The 26,039-nt window shown below is 55.6% G+C and overlaps 1 protein-coding gene across 5 annotated transcripts; it reads left to right on the top strand.

The window, feature by feature from the left end:
* The first annotated feature begins 1,320 nt into the window (after positions 1 to 1,320).
* On the top strand, positions 1,321 to 25,971 carry LOC116957092 (ubiquitin-conjugating enzyme E2 variant 2-like). Of its 5 annotated transcripts, none has more exons than XM_032979048.2 (4): positions 1,321 to 1,471; positions 13,289 to 13,437; positions 18,377 to 18,502; positions 21,452 to 25,971. In XM_032979048.2, the coding sequence occupies exons 1-4, from the start codon at positions 1,456 to 1,458 to the stop codon at positions 21,590 to 21,592; spliced, it is 432 nt and encodes a 143-aa protein (XP_032834939.1). In that variant the 5' UTR covers positions 1,321 to 1,455; the 3' UTR covers positions 21,593 to 25,971. The 5 variants fall into 5 exon arrangements, 4 of the variants coding, with proteins under 4 accessions (XP_032834939.1, XP_032834940.1, XP_032834942.1 ...); XM_032979049.2 differs by lacking the exon at positions 1,321 to 1,471 and adding an exon at positions 1,524 to 1,625; XR_012930450.1 differs by lacking the exons at positions 1,321 to 1,471; positions 13,289 to 13,437 and adding an exon at positions 16,968 to 17,037 and having other exon boundaries at positions 21,452 to 22,712; positions 22,785 to 25,971.
* Positions 25,972 to 26,039: the final 68 nt, after the last annotated feature.

Raw genomic sequence — 26,039 nt, 5'->3', positions numbered from 1 at the left:
TGACCGAATTTTTACAATAAACTACGTAAATAATAACATGTAACACCAAATCCTAGAGCCATAGCTGGCTGCATGAGTTACTCCACAACAGCGGTCATCCGGAGCGAAAACATTTTATTTTAGGCCACTGAATAGCAGTGGCAGCTAGGGGTGTACTACTCCTCTAGAGCAGTTTTGAGTGAAGATCTCATAGGTATAAATTTTGATTTAAAGCTTTCGTGACTGCAGGGATTCATATTCTTGGTTCTTTCGGTAAAGTCACCACCACATAGAAGGGAAACAATAAAATAATAAAAATATAAAACAATACAATTCTCACGACGTTTCGACTGCAACACAAGCAATCATCATCAGGTGTGAAAACCACACCTGATGATGATTGCTGCTTGTGTTGCAGTCGAAACGTCGTGAGAATTTTCTTGTTTTATATTATTATTTTATTGTTTCCCTTATACGTGGTGGTGACTTTACCGAAAGAACCAAGATATAATAAAAATATTGTTTTATATTTTTATTATTTTATTGTTTCCCTTCTACGTGGTGACTTTACCGAAAGAACCAAGAATATAATAAAAAATATTGTTTTATATTTTTATTATTTAATTGTTTCCCTTCTACGTGGTGGTGACTTTACCGAAAGAACCAAGAATATAATAAAAAATATTGTTTTATATTTGTATTATTTTATTGTTTCCCTTCTACGTGGTGGTGACTTTACCGAAAGAACCAAGAATATAATAAAAATATTGTTTTATATTTTTATTATTTTATTGTTTCCCTTCTACGTGGTGGTGACTTTACCGAAAGAACCAAGAATATAATAAAAAAATATTGTTTTATATTTGTATTATTTTATTGTTTCCCTTCTACGTGGTGGTGACTTTACCGAAAGAACCAAGAATATAATAAAAATATTGTTTTATATTTTTATTATTTTATTGTTTCCCTTCTACGTGGTGGTGACTTTACCGAAAGAACCAAGAATATAATAAAAAATATTGTTTTATATTTTTATTATTTTATTGTTTCCCTTCTACGTGGTGGTGACTTTACCGAAAGAACCAAGAATATATCTCTCAGGTGGTGATTCAAGTTGCAGTTTATTGGCAATAGCATTCCAGACCCATCCAGGGTTAGTGACGTCACACGCGCGAGTGACGTCGATGCAAGAAACGCGACCGTCGCCGTTGACAAAACAGGAGTGACGTCACACGCATTCCTCTCGCGTGACGTCGAACGCATTCCTCTCTCGCGTGACGGTCAAACGCGCTACTTCTCGCGTGACGTCGCCCTTGACAAAAAACAGGTTTGACGTCACACGCGCTCCCTCTCGCGTGACGTCAAACGCGCTCGCCCTCGCGTGACGTCACCGTTGACATAACAAGCAGTGACGTCATCCCCCCCATCAGCGCCGCTCCCCACAGCAGCAGCACGACGACCAACAGCTACAACAAGATGGCGTGCACGGCCCGTGAGTAGTTACAGGCGTCGCAGTCCCACCACCACTGCTTTACCACCACCACCACCACCACACTAACACCACCACCACACTACCACCACACTACCACTACCACCACACTACTACCACCACCACCACAGCTACAACAAGATGTCGTGCACGGCCCGTGAGTAGTCACAGGCGTTGTAGTCATCGTAGTCCCACCACTGTTTTACCACCACCACTACCACCACCACCACACTACCACCACCACACTACCACCACACCACCACACTACCACCACACTACCACCAGACCACCACACTACCACCACCACACTACCACCACCACCACACTACCACCACCACACTACCACCACTACCACCACCACACTACCACCACCACACCACCACACTACCACCACCACACCACCACACTACCACCACCACACTACCACCACACTACCACCACCACACCACCACACTACCACCACCACACTACCACCACCACACTACCACACCACCACCACCACACCACCACTACCACCACTACCACCACCACACTACCACCACACTACCACCACCACCACACTACCACCACCACACTACCACCACACCACCACACTACCACCACACTACCACCAGACCACCACACTACCACCACCACACTACCACCACCACCACACTACCACCACCACACTACCACCACTACCACCACCACACTACCACCACCACACCACCACACTACCACCACCACACCACCACACTACCACCACCACACTACCACACCACCACCACACTACCACCACCACACTACCACCACCACACCACCACACTACCACCACCACACTACCACCACCACACTACCACACCACCACCACCACCACACCACCACTACCACCACTACCACCACCACACTACCACCACACTACCACCACCACCACACTACCACCACCACACTACCACCACCACACCACCACACTACCACCACCACCACACTACCACCACCACACTACCACCACCACACCACCACACTACCACCACCACACTACCACCACCACACTACCACTACCACCACCACCACACTACCACCACTACCACCACCACCACACTACCACCACACTACCACCACTACCACCACCACACTACCACCACCACACCACCACACTACCACCACCACACCACCACACTACCACCACCACACTACCACCACCACACTACCACACCACCACCACACTACCACCACCACACTACCACCACCACACCACCACACTACCACCACCACACTACCACCACCACACTACCACACCACCACCACCACCACACCACCACTACCACCACCACACTACCACCACACTACCACCACCACCACACTACCACCACCACACTACCACCACACTACCACCACCACACTACCACCACCACACCACCACCACACCACCACCACACTACCACCACCACACTACCACTACCACCACCACCACACTACCACCACTACCACCACCACCACACTACCACCACCACCACACTACCACCACTACCACCACCACACTACCACCACCACACTACCACCACCACACCACCACCACACTACCACCACCACACTACCACCACCACACTACCACCACACCACCACCACACTACCACCACCACACCACCACCACACTACCACCACCACACTACCACCACCACACTTACCACCACCACACTACCACCACTACCACCACCACACTACCACCACCACACCACCACCACACTACCACCACCACACTACCACCACCACACTACCACCACCCCACTACCACCACCACACTACCACCACCACACCACCACCACACTACCACCACCACAGCTCACGGCCCGTGAGTCGGAGTCGTCTCTCTCGGGCAGACGGGAAACTCGCGACCACATCACTACCATCACTTCTTGACGGGAAACTCGCGACCACATCACTACCATCACTTCTTTACCACCACGTCAGCACCAGCACCACTACCACCACTACTACACCACTACCACCACTACTACACCACCACCACTACCACCACTACTACACCACCACTACCATCACGTCTTTACCACTACGTCAACCTCCAGCACCACTACCACATCACTACTACACCACCATCACTACCATCACTTCTTTACCACTACTTCACCACCAGCACCACTACCACCACTACTACACCACCACCACTACCATCACGTCTTTACCACTACTTCACCACCAGCACCACTACCACCACTACTACACCACCACCACTACCATCACTTCTTTACCACTACCACCAGCACCACTACCACCACTACTACACCACCACTACCATCACGTCTTTACCACTACCACCAGCACCACTACCACCACTACTACACCACCACTACCATCACGTCTTTACCACTACTTCACCACCAGCACCACTACCACCACTACTACACCACCACCACTACCATCACGTCTTTACCACTACCACCAGCACCACTACCACCACTACTACACCACCACTACCATCACGTCTTTACCACTACCACCAGCACCACTACCACCACTACTACACCATCACTACCATCACGTCTTTACCACTACGTCACCACCAGCACCACTACCACCACTACTACACCACCACTACCATCACGTCTTTACCACTACCACCAGCACCACTACCACCACTACTACACCACCACTACCATCACGTCTTTACCACTACCACCAGCACCACTACCACCACTACTACACCACCACTACCATCACGTCTTTACCACTACTTCACCACCAGCACCACTACCACCACTACTACACCATCACTACCATCACGTCTTTACCACTACGTCACCACCAGCACCACTACCACCACTACTACACCACCACTACCATCACTTCTTTACCACTACGTCACCACCAGCACCACTACCACCACTACTACACCACCATCACTACCATCACGTCTTTACCACTACGTCACCACCAGCACCACTACCACCACTACTACACCACCACTACCATCACGTCTTTACCACTACTTCACCACCAGCACCACTACCACCACTACTACACCATCACTACCATCACGTCTTTACCACTACGTCACCACCAGCACCACTACCACCACTACTACACCACCACTACCATCACGTCTTTACCACTACGTCACCACCAGCACCACTACCACCACTACTACACCACCACTACCATCACGTCTTTACCACTACGTCACCACCAGCACCACTACCACCACTACTACACCACCACCACTACCATCACGTCTTTACCACTACTTCACCACCAGCACCACTACCACCACTACTACACCACCACCACTACCATCACGTCTTTACCACTACCACCAGCACCACTACCACCACTACTACACCACCACTACCATCACGTCTTTACCACTACTTCACCACCAGCACCACTACCACCACTACTACACCATCACTACCATCACTTCTTTACCACTACGTCACCACCAGCACCACTACCACCACTACTACACCACCATCACTACCATCACGTCTTTACCACTACGTCACCACCAGCACCACTACCACCACTACTACACCATCACTACCATCACTTCTTTACCACTACCACCACTACTTCACCACCACCACTACCTGCAGCACCACTACCACCACCACTTCACCACCACCACTACTTCACCACCAGCACCACTACCACCACTACTGCACAACCACCACTACCATCACTTCTTTACCACTACCACCACTACTTCACCACTACCTGCAGCACCACTACCACCACCACTTCACCACCACCACTACCTGCAGCACCACTACCACCACCACTACCACCACCACTTCACCACCACCACTACCTGCAGCACCACTACCACCACCACTACCACCACCACTTCACCACCACCACTACCTGCAGCACCACTACCACCACCACTTCACCACTACCTGCAGCACCAGCACCACTAACCACCACTACTGCACAACCACCACTACCATCACTTATTTACCACTACCACCATCCCACCACTACCACCACCCACCACTACCACCACTACCACCACCCCACCTGCGGGAGGTCGTGTGTCTGGCGCGTCGGACACACGACCTCCCCCTTCATCCCACGCTTTCTGGGGTTTGACGGGGGGGGGGGGGGGGGTGGTGATGGTTGGTGGTGGTTGGTGGTGATGGTTGGTGGTGGTGATGATTTTGGTGGTGGTGGTGGTGATGATTTTGGTGGTGGTGATGATTGTGGTAATGGTGGTGATGATTGTGGTAATGGTGGTGATGATTGTGGTAATGATTGTGATTGTGGTGATGATTGTAGTGGTGGTGGTTGTGGTGATGGTGATGATTGTGGATGGTTGTAATGGTGGTGGTGATGGTGGTGGTTGTGGTGATGGTGGTGGTTGTGGTGATTGTGGTGATGGTGGTGGTGTGGTGATGGTGGTGATGGTGGTGGCTCCTCGCCCCGCCAGACCCGCTCACCTTCCCCAAGGCGGCATGCGAGGGAGGAAGTGGTGGGTGGAAGCTGTAGCGAGGTGGGTGGAAGCTGTAGCGAGGTGGGTGGAAGCTGTAGCGAGGTGGGTGGAAGCTGTAGCGAGGTGGGTGGAAGCTGTAGCGAGGTGGGTGGAAGCTGTGGCGAGGTGGGTGGAAGCTGTGGCGAGGTGGGTGGAAGCTGTAGCGAGGTGGGTGGAAGCTGTGGCGAGGTGGGTGGAAGCTGTGGCGAGGTGGGTGGAAGCTGTAGCGAGGTGGGTGGGAGCTGTAGCGAGGTGGTTGGAAGCTGTAGCGAGGTGGGTGGAAGCTGTAGCGAGGTGGGTGGAAGCTGTAGGCGGGGGGGTGGAAGCTGTGGCGAGGTGGGTGGAAGCTGTAGGCGAGGTGGGTGGAAGCTGTAGCGAGGTGGGTGGAAGCTGTAGGCGGGGGGGGTGGAAGCTGTGGCGAGGTGGGTGGAAGCTGTAGGCGAGGTGGGTGGGAGCTGTAGCGAGGTGGTTGGAAGCTGTAGCGAGGTGGGTGGAAGCTGTGGCGAGGTGGGTGGAAGCTGTGGCGAGGTGGGTGGAAGCTGTGGCGAGGTGGGTGGAGGCTGTAGCGAGGTGGGTGGAGGCTGTGGTGAGGTGGGTGGAAGCTGTGGCGAGGTGGGTGGAAGCTGTAGCGAGGTGGGTGGAAGCTGTAGGCGGGGGGGGTGGAAGCTGTGGCGAGGTGGGTGGAAGCTGTAGCGAGGTGGGTGGAAGCTGTGGCGAGGTGGGTGGAAGCTGTAGCGAGGTGGGTGGAAGCTGTGGCGAGGTGGGTGGAAGCTGTAGCGAGGTGGGTGGAAGCTGTAGCGAGGTGGGTGGAGGCTGTAGCGAGTGGGTGGAGGCTGTGGCGAGGTGGGTGGAAGCTGTGGCGAGGTGGGTGGAAGCTGTAGCGAGGTGGGTGGAGGCTGTAGCGAGGTGGGTGGAGGCTGTGGTGAGGTGGGTGGAAGCTGTAGCGAGGTGGGTGGAAGCTGTAGCGAGGTGGGGGGAGCTGTGGCTAGGTGGGTGGAAGCTGTAGCGAGGTGGGTGGAGGCTGTGGCGAGGTGGGTGGAAGCTGTAGCGAGGTGGGTGGGAGCTGTGGCTAGGTGGGTGGAAGCTGTGGCTAGGTGGTGGGAGCTGTAGGCGGGGGGGTCAGACATTTGTGACGAGGGGGAGGGAGGGTGTTTGACAAACGTGACGTCACACCAAAATGCGCAACTTTATAAATAAATATAGACACAACGCGTTCTACTTAATTAAATAGACTTTGTTAATAAATGTTTTCTCCTACAACATCAGAGTGTGCAGCGCACATTAAATAACGCGCTACAATGACTAATAGTTTAAAGCGATTTGAAGCATGTTTTATATATTTATTTGGGGGGGGGGGGGGCAGAGCTTTGTGACGTCATATTTGAGGGGGTGTCTGACTTTTTGTGACGTCATATTTGAGGGGGGGGTCTGACTTTTGTGACGTCATATTTGAGGGGGGTGGTCTGACTTTTTGTGACGTTATTTGAGGGGGGTCGACTTTTTGTGACGTCATATTTGAGGGGGGGTGGTCTGACTTTTTGTGACGTCATATTTGAGGAGGGGGTTTGACTCTTTGTGACAACGGGGAGGGGGGGGGGGGCGGTCAAAAATCCGTCCAAAATCGCGTGACGTCATTTATGGGATTGCCCCTAACGCTCTGAACTCCCGTGCCCCTGACCGTCTGTGGGAGGGGTGCAAAAGAGCTTCACAGCTCATCGGATTTCCTCCTGCTGCTGCTGCTGCACTGATAAATAGCCAATGTCCAGAGTCTGATGAGCCTCTGTGTCAGACGCCCGTCCACACCTGATACTCGCTACGAACAGCACTTGCCCCTACAGCCTGTTGCAGGCTACACGGGGGATCTTTGTCTTTGTGTCTATAGGTGCTGCTGCTGCTACTGACAGCACTTGCCCCTACAGCCTGTTGCAGGCTACACGGGGGATCTTTGTCTTTGTGTGTATAGGTGCTGCTGCTACTCGCTACTGACAGCACTTGCCCCTACAGCCTGTTACAGGCTACACGGGGGATCTTTGTCTTTGTGTGTATAGGTGCTGCTGATACTCGCTACGAACAGCACTTGCCCCTACAGCCTGTTGCAGGCTACACGGGGGATCTTTGTCTTTGTGTCTATAGGTGCTGCTGCTGCTACTGACAGCACTTGCCCCTACAGCCTGTTACAGGCTACACGGGGATCTTTGTCTTTGTGTGTATAGGTGCTGCTGATACTCGCTACGAACAGCACTTGCCCCTACAGCCTGTTGCAGGCTACACGGGGGATCTTTGTCTTTGTGTCTATAGGTGCTGCTGCTGCTACTGACAGCACTTGCCCCTACAGCCTGTTGCAGGCTACACGGGGGATCTTTGTCTTTGTGTGTATAGGTGCTGCTGCTACTCGCTACTGACAGCACTTGCCCCTACAGCCTGTTACAGGCTACACGGGGGATCTTTGTCTTTGTGTGTATAGGTGCTGCTGATACTCGCTACGAACAGCACTTGCCCCTACAGCCTGTTGCAGGCTACACGGGGGATCTTTGTCTTTGTGTCTATAGGTGCTGCTGCTGCTACTGACAGCACTTGCCCCTACAGCCTGTTGCAGGCTACACGGGGGATCTTTGTCTTTGTGTGTATAGGTGCTGCTGCTACTCGCTACGAACAGCACTTGCCCCTACAGCCTGTTGCAGGCTACACGGGGGATCTTTGTCTTTGTGTCTGTAGTCACTGCTACTCGCTAACGAACAGCACTTGCCCCTACAGCCTGTTGCAGGCTACACGGGGGATCTTTGTCTTTGTGTGTATAGGTGCTGCTGCTGCTACTCGCTACTCACAGCACTTGCCCCTACAGCCTGTTGCAGGCTACACTGGGAATCTTTGTCTTTGTGTCTGTAGTCACTACTACTCGCTACGAACAGCACTTGCCCCCTACAGCCTGTTGCAGCTAACACGGGGGATCTTTGTCTTTGTGTGTATAGGTGCTGCTGCTGCTACTCGTTCGAACAGCACTTGCCCCTACAGCCTGTTACAGCTACACGGGGGATCTTTGTCTTTGTGTCTGTAGGCACTGCTGCTGCTACTGACAGCACTTGCCCCTACAGCCTGTTGCAGGCTACACGGGGGATCTTTGTCTTTGTGTCTGTAGTCACTGCTACTCGCGAACAGCACTTGCCCCTACAGCCTGTTGCAGGCTACACGGGGGGATCTTTGTCTTTGTGTGTATAGGTGCTGCTGCTGCTACTGACAGCACTTGCCCCTACAGCCTGTTACAGGCTACACGGGGGATCTTTGTCTTTGTGTCTGTAGTCACTGCTACTCGCTACGAACAGCACTTGCCCCTACAGCCTGTTGCAGGCTACACGGGGGATCTTTGTCTTTGTGTGTATAGGTGCTGCTGCTGCTACTCGCTACGAACAGCACTTGCCCCTACAGCCTGTTGCAGGCTACACTGGGGATCTTTGTCTTTGTGTCCGTAGTCACTGCTACTCGCTACGAACAGCACTTGCCCCTACAGCCTGTTGCAGGCTACACGGGGGATCTTTGTCTTTGTGTGTATAGGTGCTGCTGCTGCTACTCGCTACGAACAGCACTTGCCCCTACAGCCTGTTACAGGCTACACGGGGGATCTTTGTCTTTGTGTCTGTAGGCACTGCTGCTGCTACTGACAGCACTTGCCCCTACAGCCTGTTACAGGCTACACGGGGGATCTTTGGCTTTGTGTGTATAGGTGCTGTTGCTGCTGCTACTGACAGCACTTGCCCCTACAGCCTATTGGAGGCTACACGGGGGATCTTTGTGTGTATAGGCGCTGCTACTACTACTTGCCACTAATAGTATCTGTGGGGATCTGTGTGACTCTACTGTGCTGTTAAAATGACGAAACGACATGAAGACGTGTTATCCCATTCGCTGTCAACAGAGGAGGTGTTCAGATGTTGAAACACCAAATTGCATGGTGTTGTCAATGCAGACATCCACACAGAGACCCATAGACTCACCACACAGAGACCCATAGACTCACCACACAGAGACCCATAGACTCACCACACAGAGACCCATAGACTCACCACACAGAGACACACAGACTCACCACACAGAGACCCACAGACTCACCACACAAAGACCCATAGACTCACCACACAGAGACCCATAGACTCACCACACAGAGACCCACAGACTCATCACACAGAGACCCATAGACTCATCACACAGAGACCCATAGACTCACCACACAGAGACCCATAGACTCACCACACAGAGACCCACAGACTCACCACACAGAGACCCATAGACTCATCACACAGAGACCCATAGACTCACCACACAGAGACCCATAGACTCACCACACAGAGACCCACAGACTCACCACACAGAGACCCATAGACTCACCACACAGAGACCCACAGACTCACCACACAGAGACCCACAGACTCATCGCACAGAGACCCATAGACTCATCACACAGAGACCCACAGACTCACCACACAGAGACCCATAGACTCACACAGCAGAGACCCACAGACTCACACAGCAGAGACCCATAGACTCACCACACAGAGACCCATAGACTCACCACACAGAGACCCATAGACTCACCGCACAGAGACCCATAGACTCACCACACAGAGACCCACAGACTCATCGCACAGAGACCCATAGACTCACCACACAGAGACCCATAGACTCACCACACAGAGACCCATCGACTCACCACACAGAGACCCATAGACTCACCACACAGAGACCCATAGACTCACCACACAGAGACCCATAGACTCATCACACAGAGACCCATAGACTCATCACACAGAGACCCACAGACTCACCACACAGAGACCCACAGACTCACCACACAGATACCCACAGACTCACCACACAGAGACCCACAGACTCACCACCACACAGAGACCCACAGACTCATCACACAGAGACCCACAGACTCATCACACAGAGATCCCAGACTCACCACACAGAGACCCATAGACTCACCACACAGAGACCCACAGACTCACCACACAGAGACCCACAGACTCACCACACAGAGACCCATAGACTCACCACACAGAGACCCACAGACTCACCACACAGAGACCCATCGACTCACCACACAGAGATCCATAGACTCACCACACAGAGACCCATAAACTCACCACACAGAGACCCACAGACTCACCACACAGAGACCCATAGACTCAGCACACAGAGACCCATAGACTCATCACACAGAGACCCATAGACTCATCACACAGAGACACACAGACTCATCACACAGAGACCCATAGACTCACCACACAGAGACCCATAGACTCATCACACAGAGACCCATAGGCTCACCACACAGAGATCCATAGACTCATCGCACAGAGACCCATAGACTCATCACACAGAGACCCATAGACTTAGCACACAGAGACCCACAGACTCACACAGCAGAGACCCACAGGCTCACACAGCAGAGACCCATAGACTCACCACACAGAGACCCATAGACTCACCACACAGACCCATAGACTCACCACACAGAGACCCATAGACTCACCACACAGAGACCCACATACTCATCACACAGAGACCCATAGACTCACCACACAGAGACCCACAGACTCATCACACAGAGACCCATAGACTCATCACACAGAGACCCATAGACTCACCACACAGAGACCCATAGACTCACCACACAGAGACCCATAGACTCACCACACAGATACCCACAGACTCACCACCACACAGAGACCCACAGACTCACCACACAGAGACCCACAGACTCATCACACAGAGACCCATAGACTCATCACACAAAGACCCATAGACTCACCACGCAGAGACCCATAGACTCACCACACAGAGACCCACAGACTCATCACACAGAGACCCATAGACTCATCACACAGAGACCCACAGACTCATCACACAGAGACCCATAGATTCATCACACAGAGACCCATAGACTCACCACACAGACCCATAGACTCACCACACAGAGACCCATAGACTCACCACACAGAGACCCACATACTCATCACACAGAGACCCATAGACTCATCACACAGACCCACAGACTCATCACACAGAGACCCATACACTCATCACACAGAGACCCATAGACTCACCACACAGAGACCCATAGACTCACCACACAGAGACCCATAGACTCACCACACAGATACCCACAGACTCACCACCACACAGAGACCCACAGACTCACCCACAGAGACCCACAGACTCATCACACAGAGACCCATAGACTCATCACACAAAGACCCATAGACTCACCACGCAGAGACCCATAGACTCACCACACAGAGACCCATAGACTCATCACACAGAGACCCACAGACTCATCACACAGAGACCCATAGATTCATCACACAGAGACCCATAGACTCATCACACAGAGACCCATAGACTCACCACACAGAGACCCATAGACTCACCACACAGAGACCCATAGACTCACCACACAGAGACCCACAGACTCATCACACAGAGACCCATAGACTCATCACACAGAGACCCACAGACTCATCACACAGAGACCCATAGATTCATCACACAGAGACCCATAGACTCACCACACAGAGACCCATAGACTCACCACACAGAGACCCATAGACTCCACACAGAGACCCACAGTCTCATCACACAGAGACCCCATAGACTCACCACACAGAGACCCATAGACTCACCACACAGACCCATAGACTCACCACACAGAGACCCATAGACTCACCACACAGAGACCCACATACTCATCACACAGAGACCCATAGACTCATCACACAGAGACCCACAGACTCACCACACAGAGACCCATAGACTCATCACACAGAGACCCACAGACTCATCACACAGAGACCCATAGACTCATCACACAGAGACCCATAGACTCACCACACAGAGACCCATAGACTCACCACACAGACCCATAGACTCACCACACAGAGACCCATAGACTCACCACACAGAGACCCACATACTCATCACACAGAGACCATAGACTCACCACACAGACCCATAGACTCACCACACAGAGACCCATAGACTCACCACACAGAGACCCACATACTCATCACACAGAGACCCATAGACTCACCACACAGAGACCCACAGACTCACCACACAGAGACCCACAGACTCACCACACAGAGACCCACAGACTCACCACACAGAGACCCATAGACTCACCACACAGAGACCCATAGACTCACCACACAGAGACCCACAGACTCACCACACACAGACCCATAGATGTTGTTAGATATTGATGGATGTTGATGGATGACGATTGATGAGTACCCCCGTCTCCTGCCCCCCCCGCCCCCCTGCCCCCCCCCGCCCCCCCCCCCCCCGTGCCCCCCCAGGCGTGAGAGTTCCACGAAACTTCCGCCTGCTGGAGGAGCTGGAGGAGGGGCAGAAGGGCGTGGGGGACGGCACGGTCAGCTGGGGCCTGGAGGACGACGACGACATGACCATGACGAGGTGGACAGGCATGATCATCGGGCCCCCTAGGGTGAGTGTGGTGGTGGTGGTGGTGGTGACGTGACCATGACGAGGTGGACAGGCATGATCATCGGGCCTCCTAGGGTGAGTGGTGAGTGTGGTGGTGGTGAGTGTGGTGGTGGTGGTGGTGGTGACATGACCATGACGAGGTGGACAGGCATGATCATCGGGCCTCCTAGGGTGAGTGTGGTGGTGGTGGTGAGTGTGGTGGTGGTGGTGGTGACATGACCATGACGAGGTGGACAGGCATGATCATCGGCCCCCTAGGGTGAGTGTGGTGGTGAGTGTGGTGGTGAGTGTGGTGAGTGTGGTAGTGAGTGTGGTAGTGAGTGTGGTGGTGAGTGTGGTGGTGAGTGTGGTGGTGGTGAGTGTGGTGGTGGTGACATGACCATGACGAGGTGGACAGGCATGATCATCGGGCCTCCTAGGGTGAGTGGTGGTGGTGAGTGTGGTGGTGAGTGTGGTGGTGAGTGTGGTGGTGGTGACATGACCATGACGAGGTGGACAGGCATGATCATCGGGCCTCCTAGGGTGAGTGTGGTGATGGTGAGTGTGGTGGTGGTGAGTGTGGTGGTGAGTGTGATGGTGGTGAGTGTGGTGGTGGTGAGTGTGGTGAGTGTGGTGAGGGTGGTGGTGGTGGTGAGTGTGGTGGTGAGTGTGGTGATAGTGAGTGTGGTGGTGAGTGTGGTGGTGGTGGTGGTGAGTGTGGTGGTGGTGGTGGTGAGTGTGGTGGTGGTGACATGACCATGACGAGGTGGACAGGCATGATCATCGGGCCCCCTAGGGTGAGTGGTGGTGGTGGTGAGGGTGGTGGTGAGGGTGGTGAGGGTGGTGAGTGTGGTGAGGGTGGTGGTGGTGGTGAGTGTGGTGGTGAGTGTGGTGATAGTGAGTGTGGTGGTGAGTGTGGTGGTGGTGGTGAGTGTGGTGGTGGTGACATGACCATGACGAGGTGGACAGGCATGATCATCGGGCCCCCTAGGGTGAGTGTGGTGGTGGTGAGGGTGGTGGTGAGTGTGGTGGTGAGTGTGGTGAGTGTGGTAGTGAGTGTGGTGGTGAGTGTGGTGGTGGTGACATGACCATGACGAGGTGGACAGGCATGATCATCGGGCCTCCTAGGGTGAGTGGTGGTGGTGGTGAGGGGTGGTGGTGAGGGTGGTCAGTGTGTTGAGTGGTGGTGGTGGTGAGTGTGGTGGTGAGTGTGGTGATAGTGAGTGTGGTGGTGAGTGTGGTGATAGTGAGTGTGGTGGTGAGTGTGGTGGTGGTGGTGAGTGTGGTAGTGAGTGTGGTGGTGAGTGTGGTGGTGGTGAGTGTGGTGGTGGTGACATGACCATGACGAGGTGGACAGGCATGATCATCGGGCCCCCTAGGGTGAGTGTGGTGGTGAGGGTGAGGGTGGTGATGGTGAGTGTGGTGGTGGTGGTGAGTGTGGTGGTGGTGGTGACATGACCATGACGAGGTGGACAGGCATGATCATCGGGCCTCCTAGGGTGAGTGTGGTGGTGAGGGTGGTGGTGAGTGTGGTGGTGGTGAGTGTGGTAGTGGTGAGGGTGACAGTGAGTGTGGTGGTGGTGGTGGTGGTGACATGACCATGACGAGGTGGACAGCATGATCATCGGGCCCCCTAGGGTGAGTGTGGTGGTGGTGGTGAGTGTGGTGGTGAGTGTGGTGAGTGTGGTGGTGGTAGTGGTGAGGGTGACAGTGAGTGTGGTGGTGGTGAGTGTGGTGGTGAGTGTGGTGGTGGTGACATGACCATGACGAGGTGGACAGGCATGATCATCGGGCCTCCTAGGGTGAGTGGTGGTTGTGGTGAGTGTGGTGGTGAGTGTGGTGAGTGTGGTGAGTGTGGTGGTGGTAGTGGTGAGGGTGACAGTGAGTGGTGGTGGTGAGTGTGGTGGTGAGTGTGGTGGTGGTGACATGACCATGACGAGGTGGACAGGCATGATCATCGGGCCCCCTAGGGTGAGTGTGGTGGTGGTGGTGAGTGTGGTGGTGAGTGTGGTGGTGAGTGTGGTGGTGGTGACATGACCATGACGAGGTGGACAGGCATGATCATCGGGCCTCCTAGGGTGAGTGGTGGTTGTGGTGAGTGTGGTGGTGAGTGTGGTGAGTGTGGTGGTGGTAGTGGTGAGGGTGACAGTGAGTGTGGTGGTGGTGAGTGTGGTGGTGAGTGTGGTGGTGGTGACATGACCATGACGAGGTGGACAGGCCTGATCATCGGGCCCCCTAGGGTGAGTGTGGTGGTGGTGAGTGTGGTGGTGAGTGTGGTGGTGAGTGTGGTGGTGGTGACATGACCATGACGAGGTGGACAGGCATGATCATCGGGCCCCCTAGGGTGAGTGTGGTGGTGGTGGTGAGTGTGGTGGTGAGTGTGGTGGTGGTGAGTGTGGTGGTGGTGACGTGACCATGACGAGGTGGACAGGCATGATCATCGGGCCCCCTAGGGTGAGTGGTGGTGGTGGTGGTGAGTGTGGTGGTGAGTGTGGTGGTGGTGAGTGTGGTGGTGGTGAGGGTGGTGGTGGTGAGTGTGGTGAGTGTGGTGAGGGTGGTGGTGGTGAGTGTGGTGGTGAGTGTGGTGGTGGTGAGTGTGGTGGTGGTGAGGGTGGTGGTGGTGAGTGTGGTGAGGGTGGTGGTGGTGGTGAGTGTGGTGGTGAGTGTGGTGATAGTGAGTGTGGTGGTGAGTGTGGTGGTGGTGGTGGTGAGTGTGGTGGTGGTGGTGAGTGTGGTGGTGGTGACATGACCATGACGAGGTGGACAGGCATGATCATCGGGCCTCCTAGGGTGAGTGTGGTGGTGAGTGTGGTGGTGAGGGTGGTCAGTGTGTTGAGTGGTGGTGGTGGTGAGTGTGGTGGTGGTGGTGAGTGTGGTGGTGAGTGTGGTGATAGTGAGTGTGGTGGTGAGTGTGGTGGTGGTGGTGGTGAGTGTGGTGGTGGTGAGTGTGGTGGTGGTGGTGGTGGTGAGTGTGGTGGTGGTGGTGAGTGTGGTGGTGGTGGTGAGTGTGGTGGTGGTGACATGACCATGACGAGGTGGACAGGCATGATCATCGGGCCCCCTAGGGTGAGTGGTGGTGGTGGTGAGGGTGGTGGTGAGGGTGGTGAGTGTGGTGGTGAGGGTGATGGTGAGGGTGATGGTGATGGTGAGTGTGGTGGTGGTGAGTGTGGTGGTGGTGAGTGTGGTGAGTGTGGTGAGTGTGGTGAGTGTGGTGGTGAGTGTGGTGGTGGTGAGTGTGGTGGTGGTGAGTGTGGTGGTGGTGAGTGTGGTGGTGGTGGTGAGTGTCGTGGTGAGTGTGGTGGTGGTGAGTGGTGGTGAGGGTGATGGTGGTGAGTGTGGTGGTGAGTGTGGTGGTGCGTGTGGTGGTGGTGGTGAGTGTGGTGGTGAGTGTGGTGGTGGTGAGTGTGGTGGTGGTGGTGAGTGTGGTGGTGGTGAGTGTGGTGGTGAGGGTGACGGTGGTGAGTGTGGTGGTGGTGAGTGTGGTGGTGAGTGTGGTGGTGGTGAGTGTGATGGTGAGTGTGATGGTGAGTGTGGTGGTGGTGGTGAGTGTGGTGGTGGTGAGTGTGGTGGTGGTGACATGACCATGACGAGGTGGACAGGCATGATCATCGGGCCCCCTAGGGTGAGTGGTGGTGGTGAGTGTGGTGGTGAGGGTGGTGGATGAGTGCGTGGTGGTGTTGAGTGATGGTAGGTGGTGATGAGTGAGTGGTGGTGTTGAGTGGTGGTGATGAGTGATGGTGGTGGATGAGTGAGTGGTGGTGTTGAGTGGTGGTGGTGAGTGGTGGTGATGAGTGATGGTGGGTGAGCGAGTGGTGGTGATGAGTGATGGTGATGAGTGATTTTCGGTGAGCGAGTGGTGGTGATGAGTGATGGTGATGAGTGATGGTGGGTGGTGATGAGTGAGTGGTGGTGTTGAGTGGTGGTGATGAGTGAGTGGTGGATGAGTGAGTGGTGGTGATGAGTGGTGGTGATGAGTGATGGTGGGTGGTGATGAGTGAGTGGTGGTGTTGAGTGGTGGTGATGAGTGGTGGTGGGTGAGCGAGTGGTGGTGATGAGTGATTTTGGGTGAGCGAGTGGTGGCGCTGACGCGGCACGGGAGGAGGCCGTGGAGCCGAGTGGACTTGGCCATTAACGGTACCAGCGGTGTCGAGGGCGGCCTCTGTGGAGGAGGAGGAGGCTCGTGAAGGACGCCGCCGCTGCTGAGCAGCTGGAGGCAGTCGCCCTCCAGCAACAGCCGAGGTGCACCGAGCCTGGCACTAGCGCCGTGGCGAACGGAGGGGGGGGGGGGGGGGTGTTGACCAAGTGGGTGACTAGCGAGTGAATAATTGAGCGAGCGCGTGGGCGAGCGGGTGGCCAGGGACTGAGTGAGCGAGTGACTGATTGACTGAGCGAGTGACTGATTGACTGATTGACTGAGCGAGTGACTGATTGACTGATTGACTGAGCGAGTGACTGATTGACTGAGCGAGTGACTGATTGACTGAGCGAGTGACTGATTGACTGAGCGAGTGACTGATTGACTGAGCGAGTGACTGATTGACTGAGCGAGTGACTGTGCGAGTGACTGATTGACTGAGCGAGTGACTGAGCGGTGACTGAGCGACTGACTGAGCGAGTGAGTGACTGACTGAGCGAGTGACTGAGCGAGGGACTGAGTGAGCGAGTGACTGAGCGAGTGACTGATTGACTGAGCGAGTGACTGAGCGAGTGACTGAGCGAGTGATTGACTGAGCGAGTGACCGAGTGAGTGACTGAGCGAGTGACTGATTGACTGAGCGAGTGATTGAGCGAGTGACTGAGCGAGTGACTGATTGACTGAGCGAGTGACTGAGCGAGTGACTGAGCGAGTGATTGACTGAGCGAGTGACTGAGCGAGTGATTGAGCGAGTGACTGAGCGAGTGAGAGTTCACCGTGCCACCCCCCATGCCCCCCCCCACCCCCCATGCCCCCCCCCCCTCAGACAAACTACGAGAACCGCATCTACAGCCTGAGAATCGAGTGCGGCCCTAAGTACCCGGACATCCCTCCCACCTTGCGATTCATCACTAAGATCAACATGAACGGCATCAACAGCTCCACCGGCATGGCAAGCACCGCTCGCTCACCACTCGCTCACCACTCGCTCACCACTCGCTCGCCACACTCACCACTCACCCGATCGCTCGCTCACCACTCACCCGCTCGCTCACCACTCGCTCACCACTCGCTCGCCACTCGCCCGATCACTCACCCGCTCGCTCACCACTCGCTCACCACTCGCTCGCCACGCTCACCACTCACCCGTTCACTCGCCCGCTCGCTCACCACTCGCTCACCACTCACCCGTTCACTCACCCGCTCGCTCACCACTCGCTCGCCACTCGCTCGCCACGCTCACCACTCACCCGATCGCTTGCTCACCGCTCACCGCTCACCCGCTCGCTCACCGCTCACCACGCTCGCTCACCGCTCTCTCACCACTCACCCGCTCGCTCACCACGCTCGCTCACCACGCTCGCTCACCACGCTCGCTCACCACTCGCTCACCATGCTCACCGCTCACCCGATCACTCACCCGATCGCTCACCACGCTCGCTGACCACTCGCTCGCCATGCTCACCACTCACCCGCTCATTCACCACTCACCCGAAAGTTCGCTCACCCGCTCGCTCACCCGCTCGCTCACCACGCTCACCACTCACCCGATCATTCACCCGCTCGCTAACCCGCTCGCTCACCACCGTCGCTCACCACGCTCGCTTACCACGCTCGCTCACCGCTCGCTCGCCACGCTCACCACTCACCCGTTCATTCACCACTCGCCCGCTCGCTCACCACTCTCGCTCACCACTCGCTCACCATGCTCACCACTCACCCGCTCATTCACCACTCACCCGCTCGCTCACCGCTCACCACGCTCGCTCGCCACGCTCACCGCTCACCCGCTCATTCACCACTCACCAGATCATTCACCACTAACCCGCTCGCTCACCACTCACCCGCTCGCTCACCACTCAATCGCTCACCAATCACCATGCTCACCCCGCTCACCACTCAACTGCTCGCTCACCACTCACTCGCTCACCAGACTCACCACTCGCTCGCTCACCACACCACTCACTCACCACTCACTCGCTCTGCTCGCTCACCACTCACCCGCTCACCAATCACCCAGTCGGCTCACCACTCACCCGCTCACCAATCACCCGCTCACTCACCACTCACCCGCTCACCAATCACCCACTCGGCTCACCACTCACCCGCTCACCAATCACCCGCTCACTCAACACTCACCAATTACCCACTCGGCTCACCACTCACCCGCTCACCAATCACCCGCTCACTCACCATTCACCCGCTCACCAATCACCCACTCGGCTCACCACTCACCCGCTCACCACTCACCCGCTCACCAATCACCCGCTCGCTCACCACTCACCCGCTCGCCTCGCTCACCACACTCGCCACCCACTCGCTCACCAGACTCGCCGCTCAACCCGCTCGCTCACCACTCAACCCGCTCGCCTCGCTCACCACACTCGCCACCCACTCGCTCACCAGACTCACCGCTCAACCCGCTCGCTCACCACTCAACCCGCTCGCCTCGCTCACCACACTCGCCACCCGCTCGCTAACCAGACTCGCCGCTCAACCCGCTCGCTCACCACTCAACCCGCTCGCTCACCACTCACCCGCTCGCCTCGCTCACCACACTCGCCACCCACTCGCTCACCACACTCGCCACCCACTCGCTCACCACACTCGCCGCTCACCCCGCTCGCTCACCACTCGCCCGCTCCCCGCTTGCTCGGACACGGACGCGCGCACAAAGGCAAAGGAGATCGTGCACCGGTGTAGCCTCCGCGGGCTGTAGGGGAGAGTGCCGTTGGTGGGTGGCAGCGCCGGTGAAGGCTCCCGGCGCGGTGACGCACGAAGGTTGGGTGGGTGTCCAGCGCCGCTCCAAGCCGCCTTTGTCTTCTCCTGGCTGCGACGTTTTGCTCCACCGCACCAGGTCACGCTCGTTTTGAGGCCGAGTTGACCTAGACGAGGCCCGAGACCGGTTGCCGCCCCGCGCCTCCGATTGGCCACGGTTGGCTACGTACGGTGTGGAAGAAGTTCGACGCACGGACACACTCTCACACAGAGACTCATAGACTCACACAGAGGCTCGTAGACTCACACAGAGGCTCGTAGACTCACACAGAGACCCATAGACTCACACAGAGACTCGTAGACTCATAGAGACTCATAGACTGACACAGAGACCCATAGACTCACACAGAGACTCGTAGACTCACACAGAGACCCATAGACTCACCACACAGAGACTCGTAGACTCTCACACAAAGACTCATAGACTCACACAGAGACCCATAGACTCATAGACTCACACAAAGACCCACAGACTCGCAGAGAGACCCACAGACTCACACAGACACCCACAGACTCACCACACAGACACCCACAGACTCACCACACAGACACCCACAGACTCACCACACAGAGACCCACAGACTCACACAGACACCCACAGACTCACCACACAGAGACCCACAGACTCACACAGAGACCCACAGACTCACCACACAGACACCCACAGACTCACCACACAGACACCCACAGACTCACCACACAGAGACCCACAGACTCACACAGACACCCACAGACTCACCACACAGACACCCACAGACTCACCACACAGACACCCACAGACTCACACACCAGCTGACACGGTTAGCGCCACGCTGTGCCACGAACCCGTCGAACCACAGCTCGATGCCCGCTCACCTCCACCGCCACCACCACCACCAGTGACGATTGCTTGAACCGGTCCTGGGCCTCCTCCAGGTGGGCTCGGCCTCAAATGGCTGCCCGGTGTGGCGGTGCGCGGCAGTGAACAGGGCCCACGGGTGCGTGGTGCCGGCCACACCAGCCCCCTCGCGTGCCGCAGCTCCGGCCTTCGCCCTTGAGCGGCGCTTGCCCCGACGGCTCTGTTAAGGCTACACGCTGCGGTTGGGGGGGGGCCCCTCTCTGTCTTCGGTGTGCGTGGGGGTAGGTGGACCCTCGGACGATCGGCGTCCTCACCAAGTGGCAGAGCTCCTACAGCATCCGGCTGGTGCTGCAGGAGCTGAAGAGACACATGATGACCAAGGACAACGTGAAGTTGCCCCAGCCTCCTGAGGGTCACACGTTCTGAGAGCGACCCCCCCCCCCCCCTCCCACTCCCCTGCCTCCCTACCCCACCGACCGACCGACCGACCGACCGCCTCGTCACCCCCACCACCACCACCACCACCCCCCCACCACCACCACCACCACCCCCCCACCACCACCACCACCACCATCCCCCCACCACCACCGCAGCAGTTAGGGTGTCCCCGGCAGAGCGAGGTTCCTGGCCGTGTAAGCCGGCGGTGTCCGTGTGTGTGTGTGTGTTCGTGTGTGTGTCCGTGCCTGGCTGTGTGTGTGTGTTCGCGCGCGTCTGTTCGCCTGTGTCCGTGTGTGTGTGTGTGTGCGTGTTCGTGTGTGTGTGCTTGTTCGCCTGTGTCCGTGTGTGTGTGCTTGTTCGCCTGTGTCCGTGTGTGTGTGCTTGTTCGTGTGTGTGTGTGCGTGTTCGTGTGTGTGTGTGCGTGTTCGCCTGTGTGTGTGCTTGTCCGTGTGTGTGTGTGTGCTTGTTCGCCTGTGTGTGTGCGTGTCCGTGTGTCCGTGCGTGTCTGTGTGTGTGTGTGTCTGTGTGTGTGCGTGTCTGTGTGTGTGTGTGTGTGTCTGTGTGTGCGTGCGTGTCCGTGTGTGTGTGCGTGTCTGTGTGTGTTATTATTCGGCCAACGACGATTGCGAGTGGAACAGAAATTTCTTGAGCGTTACTTCGACGACCGCGATGGCGACTGCGACGGTGACTACCACGACCGGTAGACTGGTAGACGGGTAGACTGGTAGATGGGTACACTGGTAGACTGGTAGACTGGTAGGCTGGTACACTGGTAGAGGGGTAGACTGGTAGACTGGTAGATGGGTAGACTGGTAGATGGGTACACTGGTAGACGGGTAGACTGGTAGACTGGTAGATGGGTAGACTGGTAGACTGGTAGATGGGTAGACTGGTAGACTGGTAGACTGGTAGACTGATAGACAGGTAGACTGGTAGATGGGTAGACTGGTAGACTGGTAGATGGGTAGACTGGTAGACTGGTAGACTGGTAGACTGATAGACTGGTAGATGGGTAGACTGGTAGACGGGTAGACTGGTAGACTGGTAGATGGGTAGACTGGTAGATGGGTAGACTGGTAGACTGGTAGATGGGTACACTGGTAGACTGGTAGACGGGTAGACTGGTAGATGGGTAGACTGGTAGACAGGTAGACTGATAGACTGGTAGACTGATAGACAGGTAGACTGGTAGATGGGTAGACTGGTAGACTGGTAGATGGGTAGACTGGTAGACTGGTAGACTGGTAGACTGATAGACTGGTAGATGGGTAGACTGGTAGACGGGTAGACTGGTAGACTGGTAGATGGGTAGACTGGTAGATGGGTAGACTGGTAGACTGGTAGATGGGTAGACTGATAGATGGGTAGACTGGTAGATGGGTAGACTGGTAGATGGGTAGACTGGTAGATGGGTAGACTGGTAGACTGGTAGATGGGTAGACTGGTAGATGGGTAGACTGGTAGACGGGTAGACTGGTAGATGGGTAGACTGGTAGATGGGTACACTGGTAGACTGGTAGATGGGTAGACTGGTAGATGGGTAGACTGGTAGATGGGTAGACTGGTAGACTGGTAGACGGGTAGACTGGTAGATGGGTAGACTGGTAGATGGGTAGACTGGTAGATGGGTAGACTGGTAGATGGGTAGACTGGTAGACTGGTAGACTGGTAGATGGGTAGACTGGTAGACTGGTAGATGGGTAGACTGGTAGACAGGTAGACTGGTAGACGGGTAGACTGGTAGACGGGTAGACTGGTAGATGGGTAGACTGGTAGATGGGTAGACTGGTAGACGGGTAGACTGGTAGATGGGTAGACTGGTAGATGGGTAGACTGGTAGACTGGTAGACTGGTAGATGGGTAGACTGGTAGACGGGTAGACTGGTAGACGGGTAGACGGGTAGACTGGTAGATGGGTAGACTGGTAGACGGGTAGACTGGTAGACTGGTAGACTGATAGACAGGTAGACTGGTAGATGGGTAGACTGGTAGACTGGTAGACTGGTAGATGGGTAGACTGGTAGACTGGTAGATGGGTAGACTGGTAGACTGGTAGACTGGTAGACGGGTAGACGGGTAGACTGGTAGATGGGTAGACTGGTAGACGGGTAGACTGGTAGACTGGTAGACTGATAGACAGGTAGACTGGTAGATGGGTAGACTGGTAGACTGGTAGACTGGTAGATGGGTAGACTGGTAGACTGGTAGACTGATAGACTGGTAGATGGGTAGACTGGTAGACGGGTAGACTGGTAGACGGGTAGACTGGTAGATGGGTAGACTGATAGATGGGTAGACTGATAGATGGGTAGACTGGTAGATGGGTAGACTGGTAGACGGGTAGACGGGTAGACTGGTAGATGGGTAGACTGGTAGACGGGTAGACTGGTAGACTGGTAGATGGGTAGACTGGTAGACGGGTAGACTGGTAGATGGGTAGACTGGTAGATGGGTAGACTGGTAGATGGGTAGACTGGTAGACTGGTAGATGGGTAGACTGATAGATGGGTAGACTGGTAGATGGGTAGACTGGTAGATGGGTAGACTGGTAGACTGGTAGATGGGTAGACTGGTAGATGGGTAGACTGGTAGATGGGTAGACTGGTAGATGGGTACACTGGTAGACTGGTAGATGGGTAGACTGGTAGATGGGTAGACTGGTAGATGGGTACACTGGTAGACTGGTAGATGGGTAGACTGGTAGACTGGTAGATGGGTAGACTGGTAGATGGGTAGACTGGTAGACGGGTAGACTGGTAGACTGGTAGATGGGTAGACTGGTAGACGGGTAGACGGGTAGATGGGTAGACTGGTAGATGGGTAGACTGGTAGACTGGTAGACGGGTAGACTGGTAGATGGGTAGACTGGTAGATGGGTAGACTGGTAGACTGATAGACTGGTAGATGGGTAGACTGGTAGATGGGTAGACTGGTAGACTGGTAGATGGGTAGACTGGTAGATGGGTAGACTGGTAGACTGGTAGATGGGTAGACTGGTAGACGGGTAGACTGGTAGATGGGTAGACTGGTAGACGGGTAGATGGGTAGACTGGTAGATGGGTAGACTGGTAGACTGGTAGACGGGTAGACTGGTAGACTGGTAGACTGGTAGACGGGTAGACGGGTAGATGGGTAGACTGATAGATGGGTAGACTGGTAGATGGGTAGACTGGTAGATGGGTAGACTGGTAGACGGGTAGATGGGTAGACTGATAGATGGGTAGACTGGTAGATGGGTAGACTGGTAGACTGGTAGATGGGTAGACTGGTAGACGGGTAGACTGGTAGACTGGTAGACGGGTAGACTGGTAGACGGGTAGACTGGTAGATGGTTAGACGGGTAGACTGGTAGACGGGTAGACTGGTAGATGGGTAGACTGATAGACTGGTAGATGGGTAGACTGGTAGATGGGTAGACTGGTAGATGGGTAGACTGGTAGACGGGTAGACTGGTAGACTGGTAGACGGGTAGACTGGTAGACTGGTAGACGGGTAGACTGGTAGATGGTTAGACGGGTAGACTGGTAGACTGGTAGACGGACGCACGTCAGAGATTATTTCCCCGACGCCGACGAATTCTCACCGCCGCCAATCGGCCGACTGCGGTGACGGCACCGGCGCCACGTGGCCACCGGCACGGTGCGAGGCTCTCGCCGCCGGTGAACAACCGCAGCCATCGTCAGTCCCACTGCTGCCACCATGTTAACAACACGCTACCACCGTCGCCACCACCACCGCAGCTTACCGCCACCACCGCCACCGCCGCTACCACCACTACCACCATCACCACCGCCACTCCCTCCACCACCACTCCCTCCACCACCACTCCCTCCACCACCGCAGCTTACCGCCACCACCGCCACTGCCGCTACCACCGTCGCCACCACCACCACCGTCGCCACTCCCTCCACCAGTGCAGCTTTCCGCCACCACCATAACCACCACCACCACTACCATCGCCGCCACCACCGCCACTCCCTCCACCACCGCAGCTTACCGCCACCACCATAACCACCACCGCCGCTACCACCACTACCACCACCATCACCACCACCACTGCCGCTACCACCACGGTCACCACCACCGCTACCACCACGGTCACCACCACGGTCACCACGACCACCACTGCCGCTACCACCACCACTGCTGCTACCACCACTACCACCACCACCACTACCACCACTGCTGCTACCACTGCCGCTACCACCACAGTCACCACCACCGCTGCCACCACCACAGTCACCACCACGGTCGCCACCACCACGGTCACCACCACCACCGTCACCACCACCATCGTAACTTCTGCCACCACATTCGCTGTCGAGCCGCGTGAAGACTAAATAATAATAATAAACCCCTAGACTCCGCTGGCTACGTTAACAACCGTGGTTCTGTGAGCGTGCTGGTGGTGCTGGTGGTGCTGGTGGTGCTGGTG

This window comes from Petromyzon marinus, chromosome 69 (genome assembly GCF_048934315.1).
Source record: "Petromyzon marinus isolate PM22_M1 ecotype Great Lakes invasive population chromosome 69, UKy_Petmar_22M1.pri1.0, whole genome shotgun sequence".
NCBI lineage: Eukaryota > Metazoa > Chordata > Hyperoartia > Petromyzontiformes > Petromyzontidae > Petromyzon > Petromyzon marinus.
The sequence above is the reverse complement of the archived record's forward strand: the minus strand, read 5'-3'. Positions and strand labels throughout refer to the sequence as shown.